The sequence below is a fragment of the Palaemon carinicauda genome, chromosome 14 (assembly GCF_036898095.1).
Source record: "Palaemon carinicauda isolate YSFRI2023 chromosome 14, ASM3689809v2, whole genome shotgun sequence".
NCBI classification, from domain to species: domain Eukaryota; kingdom Metazoa; phylum Arthropoda; class Malacostraca; order Decapoda; family Palaemonidae; genus Palaemon; species Palaemon carinicauda.
The window spans coordinates 35,809,304-35,815,860 of record NC_090738.1 but is presented as its reverse complement, the minus strand read 5'-3'; the positions used below and the strand labels follow the sequence as shown (position 1 = coordinate 35,815,860).

At 43.0% G+C, this 6,557-nt stretch overlaps 1 protein-coding gene across 2 annotated transcripts in view; it reads left to right on the top strand.

Moving 5' to 3' along the window:
- The window catches only part of LOC137653515 (pyrroline-5-carboxylate reductase 3-like), a 56,541-nt gene that overhangs the window by 21,520 nt on the left and 28,464 nt on the right, over window positions 1–6,557 (top strand). The window contains exon 1 of one of the 2 annotated variants that reach the window (XM_068386973.1): window positions 1,252–1,694. The exons of the other annotated variant lie outside the window; for it this stretch is intronic. Coding sequence (XP_068243074.1) covers window positions 1,403–1,694 — 292 coding nt within the window. The 5' untranslated portion in view covers window positions 1,252–1,402. Of the gene's footprint in view, window positions 1–1,251; window positions 1,695–6,557 lie in introns of those variants that run through there. 2 annotated transcript variants of the gene reach the window in all.

The window sequence follows — 6,557 nt, the reverse complement described above, 5'->3', positions numbered from 1 at the left end:
CTGAGTGACGTACGTAGCCATGCTCGCACTACTAAACATTTAAGAGCAGCTCAGCCGTTTTCAAGTGCACGACAGTCAAAAATAAAATTCACAAATATAGACCATTCCCTGAAATATGCAACGAACGAGGCCGAAGTACATTTAGCATCTGTTAAACACAGAAAAGCAGTAGAATCAGGTCGTAATCAAACACGGGTGACTGACGTTTTTCACGACCTAGAGAGGACAGATGAATGTAATGAGGGTTTGCACGATAGAAAGGAAGGTAGGCATATATATCTTTTATGTATTTACCATGCATCTAGTAATGAGAAACAAAGATAACGCATTATCTTTGAACAGATTTACGACCATCGCTATATTTTGGCCGTGCGATTGTGGCGTTTATTGGAATGGAGAATTCGCTACGGTCAAATTTCTCGACTGGTCCCGTTAAGTTGCCAGGTTGTCCTTTTTTGCCAAACAAACTTCAAATTTGGCCATTTTGAAATTGGTTGGCCTTTAGTAATATGAAATAGGTGGGACCTTATTTCAATATTTTTAGCCGTTTTTTTTAGTAATGGGTTGGGGCCTTTTAAAGCTGCGGCTGATTAAAATTTGGCCTTTTCTCATGTAGAAAACCTGGCATCCCTTCAGGTTGCCAGTTGGCCTTTTTTTAGGCCAAAAACCTAAAATTTGGCATTTTTGAAATAGATTGGTCTTTAGTAATATCATGAAAAAAGGGCAGGCTTTTAATACTACATTTTGTGCCTTTTTCTAATAATGGATTGGGGCCTTTTAAAGCTGCGGTTGATTAAAAGTTGGTTTTTTCTCATTTTGAAAACCTGGCATCCCTTGGTCCCGCTCGACTCGGCTCTGGCCAAGAATCTGCGTCAACGTTAGAACCGTGTTACTTATAAGTTCTTGCGATTTGTAATATTTAAAACTAATCGTGATAAACGTTTTATTCCATCAACTCTATATTCGTCAATGAAAGCTGAACCTTTCACAAATTTAAAGAAATGGTTATGTTACAAGGTTCATGTGGATGAGTTAGCTAGATAATGCTGCAGCGCTGGTGAACTGTAAATGCGCCCGTTTGGTAGGACAGGGAAAACAGCTCTTAAAAGTAAACTGTCTTCAATAATTGAAATAAATCCATGCGTGTGAAACATGAAAGGTATTTAAATTGGGGTTAAATATGCTGTGATTGTTGCTCAGTGAACCAACAAACATATTGTGATAAGGGAATTTCTTAGACTTTTGCTGAACAAAGCTCTCCACTTGCCGAGGAATATTGAATTTTCTTTTTTTTTTTTTCTTTTTGCATCGCCGAATAATTGTTGATTTTCGTTTCCTTTTATTAAAGATTCTATTATTCGTCAGTAGTTATTACTGATTATTAGTTGTATAAATTAGCACAATGGGCAAATGGAAAAAGGAATACAATGATGGGAGGACCTACAAAAAGGAGTGGGAAGAGAGATTTAAGTGGCTTGCTTTGAAGAACGATAAATGTTATTGTAAGTGTTGTAATAGTACATTAGCAAACAAGAAAATGTCTTGCTTCATAAGTCATGAAAATTCTAAAAAACACATAAGATTCTATGATGAGTTTTTCGACCGTTCTGGGAACATTAGGGATAGTTTCAAAGAAACAAAATCAGAGCCTCCTAATGAACTAGAAGAATTTTTTCAATTTACCAATGAGACGGGTAAGTAAATTACATATGCTTGATTTCAATCCATATCCTCTTACGAAATTATTTAAAAGCACAGTACTTTCATTATGCTTTTAATTATTACCATATCACAATTCAGATTTTGACATTTTTGTAGTTCGTTGGGACCGGCCTAAGCTCTGTATTACGGGAAGCTTAAGGATACGGGTCCTATGTGAGGTTAGGCGATGTTCTTTGTATTTGTTTCACCGTTAAAATAAGATATTTTCATTCATAGCCTTTTGTCATTTTGAAGAAATCTGTAAAAAAAACATGTCCTTTTATCTGTCCTATTTTTGGGAGGTGGTTGTCCTTTGCCTGGTCTTTTTTCTGCTCACTTCTGTAACGACGCCAAACTGTGACTTGCACCCTGCCACGGTGTCGCCGCCTCGCCGGTCATTACTGTAGTCGACTGCAGAGGGTGATTGTGTGAACTAAGAAATAAGTGCATTTCGAACAACGAGAACTATTAATAGGTGGGACTCAAGACTTTACAGTCACCATGGGGTTAACCGACGATAATACACAACCCGAGGCTGATGCAGGTAGTTTTATCCTGTCATTTTAGGCCACAGGTCTTGTATGAAATTTTGATAATATTGCGTTTTAGTAGGCTTTTGTATTTCAGCGCCCATCTAATGTAAACGTCCCCCTAACCAAATCTACAATCCGGACTCTTGCCTACTTACCTAAATGGGGGTGGGGGGGGGGGGGTTGGCTTATGCCCCAGTGCAACCTCCCTTGCACTGCCGTATTCCTAGTCGGCCGTCATTATACACACAGGTGGCCACTGTCATACATACACCCATTTTGTTTTATAAACGTTATTACCTAGGCTGATATGTGTTGTTATAGTGGAACATTAGAGGTGTATGCATGAAAGTGGCCACCAGTATGTTTGATTACGGCTAACTTAGAATATGGCAGTGTAAAGGGGGTTGCAGCCATTAGGTAAGGGCATGGCTTGTAGGATAAGTTAGCGGGGAAAGTTTAGGTTAGTTGATGTCCATTTTTATTCCACACGGGAGGAACTGGCCGCTGATATACAAAGGCTCGGAACATTAATGTGAAAGTGAGAGTGAAGGCTATCTTTAAATTATGCTACAATATGGTAAGGGCTTTATGTTGTATGGTGGACGCTTCCACTAAACATTGCTAACAGAGATGACGGTATACATAATCCCAGTTGCGTATTGCAGCCTTCATATATGATGAAATGTTATTTTCTTAAAACTAGAGGTCAATTTGTAGTTATTTAATTTCCAATTTATTTTACTGTAATGTATTACTGTACTAGGTTAGTTAGGTAACTAGAATTGACGTGTGTGTAGATCGTCGGGTTACCAAGCCTCCTGTGCTCGCATAGGAAAGGAGAATCGGTATTCTGGCAGGCAGTACGTCTTGCGCTATGCTCATTAACCATCTTGCAAGTATTTTGGCGGACAAAAAATCTGTTACCCAATGTTATATACTCTACCCACCGGGAATTTTTTTTTTTTTTTCCCCCATGCCCTTTTTGGCATAGGCTAATAGCTGCTTGGATACTTAAGGATGATTAGGGTATGTAAAGTAATTTATCGTTTTCTGTACTATTGGTTAGGTGAGGCCAGAGCCTTAGATTGGGTCATACCTCAGTTAGCTTCCTTTTTGAAACATGATTTTTCAGTTATAACATTAGAGATTTGGATATCTCGAAACTTCTTTTTTTATTTTTTCTGCCGAGTATCATTTTCCGAATTGTTCAAATTACCTCTGAAGTAAAACGAGGCAAATCTTATTTTTATTTACTGTGGTTATTTGATTGACGTTTAAATTTATTGGACTAATGAGCAGCTTCTTCATTATCACATGACCTTTTTAGCCGATCATTATGTTTCTGACTGCAAAGGCACAAATTCTTTATATTGAGGTGACAAATTTTGTGACGTGGAAAATAATCCTTTTCGTTAACCACGTCCTCAACCACAACTTAGAACACAGAACTGCTGTGATTAATCTCAAATTCACACCTCCAATCAAGGAAGTAAAGACACATTCAGTAACTCCATATATGAATGCCCCTTAGAATTTTACAGGTAGTTATAACTACCAACTAGTTGTTTTGACGTACCTTTGCTGTCAAATTTTGGCATTTTTAATTTCTTTCCATTTAATCTTTGTTCCAGAATGCATAAGTCCATGGACATGCTATTGTTTCCAGGTAATAACCTGATAAGAGATATGGCAAGTTTGTCTAAAACTGCTGTTGATCACTATCATCCCTATGCTTTTTGCAAGGGCCATGACTATTTGTTATCATCTCCTATTTAGGACCACCTCTACAGTGGGTGGAGTTTGGCATAATGGAACCGGTGGCATAGAAGAACATTTTAAAATCAGCTTAGGCTACTCTGAAACTGATGCCGTCTGCCAGGATGGCTCTCACAGCCTGGAACAAGAACATCTGACCTGCCAGGACTATTCTCACAGCCTGGAACAAGAACATCTGACCTGTCATACCAGGACTGTTCTCACAATCTGGAACAAGAACATTGACCTGCCAGGACTGCTCTCACAACCTGGAACAAGAACATCTGACCTGTCATACCAGGACTGCTCTCACAACCTGGAACAAGAATATTGACCTGCCAAGACTGCTCTCACAGCCTGAAACAAGAACACCTGACCTGCCAGGACTGCTCTCACAGCCTGAAACAAGAACATCTGACCTGCCAGGACTACTCTCACTGCCTGGAACAAGAACATCTGACCTGTCATACCAGGACTGCTCTCACAGCCTGGAACAAGAACATCTGACCTGCCATGTCAGGACTGCTCTCACAGCCTGGAACAAGAACATATGACCTGCCAGGACTACTCTCACAGCCTGGAACAAAAACATATGACCTGCCATGCCAAGACTGCTCTCACAGCCTGGAACAAGAACATGTGACCTGCCAGGACTACTCTCTCAGCCTGGAACAAGAACATATGACCTGCCATGCCAAGACTGCTCTCACAACCTGGAACAAGAACATCTGACCTGTCATACCAGGACTGCTCTCACAGCCTGGAACAAGAACATCTGACCGGCCATGCCAGGACTGCTCTCACAGCCTGGAACAAGAACATATGACCTGCCATGCCAGGACTGCTCTCACAGCCTGGAACAAGAACATCTGACCTGCCATGCCAGGACTGCTCTCACAGCCTGGAACAAGAACATATGACCTGCCAGGACTACTCTCACAGCCTGGAACAAAAACATATGACCTGCCATGCCAAGACTGCTCTCACAGCCTGGAACAAGAACATGTGACCTGCCAGGACTACTCTCTCAGCCTGGAACAAGAACATATGACCTGCCATGCCAAGACTGCTCTCACAACCTGGAACAAGAACATCTGACCTGCCATGCCAGGACTGCTCTCACAGCCTGGAACAAGAACATATGACCTGCCAGGACTACTCTCACAGCCTGGAACAAGAACATATGACCTGCCAGGACTACTCTCACAGCCTGGAACAAAAACATATGACCTGCCATGCCAAGACTGCTCTCACAGCCTGGAACAAGAACATATGACCTGCCATGCCAAGACTGCTCTCACAGCCTGGAACAAGAACATCTGACCTGCCATGCCAGGACTGCTCTCACAGCCTGGAACAAGAACATCTGACCTGACATGCCAGGACTGCTCTCACAGCCTGGAACAAGAACATAGGACCTGCCAGGACTACTCTCACAGCCTGGAACAAGAACATATGACCTGCCATGCCAAGACTGCTCTCACAACCTGGAACAAGAACATCTGACCTGCCATGCTAGGACTGCTCTCTCAGCCTGGAACAAGAACATCTGACCTGACATGCCAGGACTGCTCTCACAGCCTGGAACAAGAACATAGGACCTGCCAGGACTACTCTCACAGCCTGGAACAAGAACATATGACCTGCCATGCCAAGACTGCTCTCACAACCTGGAACAAGAACATCTGACCTGCCATGCTAGGACTGCTCTCACAGCCTGGAACAAGAACATATGACCTGCCATGCCAAGACTGCTCTCACAACCTGGAACAAGAACATATGACCTGCCATGCCAAGACTGCTCTCACAACCTGAAACAAGGACATCTGACCTGCCATGCTAGGGCTGCTCTCACAACCTGGAACAAGAACATATGACCTGCCATGCTAGGACTGCTCTCACAACCTGGAACAAGAACATATGACCTGCCATGCCAAGACTGCTCTCACAACCTGGAACAAGAACATCTGACCTGTCATGCCAGGACTGCTCTCTCAGCCTGGAACAAGAACATCTGACCTAACATGCCAGGACTGCTCTCACAGCCTGGAACAAGGACATCTGACCTGTCAGGACTACTCTCTCAGCCTGGAACAAGAACATATGACCTGTCATGCCAGGACTGCTCTCACAACCTGGAACAAGGACATCTGACCTGTCAGGACTACTCTCTCAGCCTGGAACAAGAACATATGACCTGTCATGCCAGGACTGCTCTCTCAGCCTGGAACAAGAACATCTGACCTAACATGCCAGGACTGCTCTCACAGCCTGGAACAAGAACATCTGACCTGTCAGGACTACTCTCTCAGCCTGGAACAAGAACATCTGACCTGACATGCCAGGACTGCTCTCACAGCCTGGAACAAGAACATAGGACCTGCCAGGACTACTCTCACAGCCTGGAACAAGAACATATGACCTGCCATGCCAAGACTGCTCTCACAGCCTGGAACAAGAACATCTGACCTGCCATGCTAGGACTGCTCTCACAGCCTGGAACAAGAACATATGACCTGCCATGCCAAGACTGCTCTCACAGCCTGGAACAAGAACATATGACCTGCC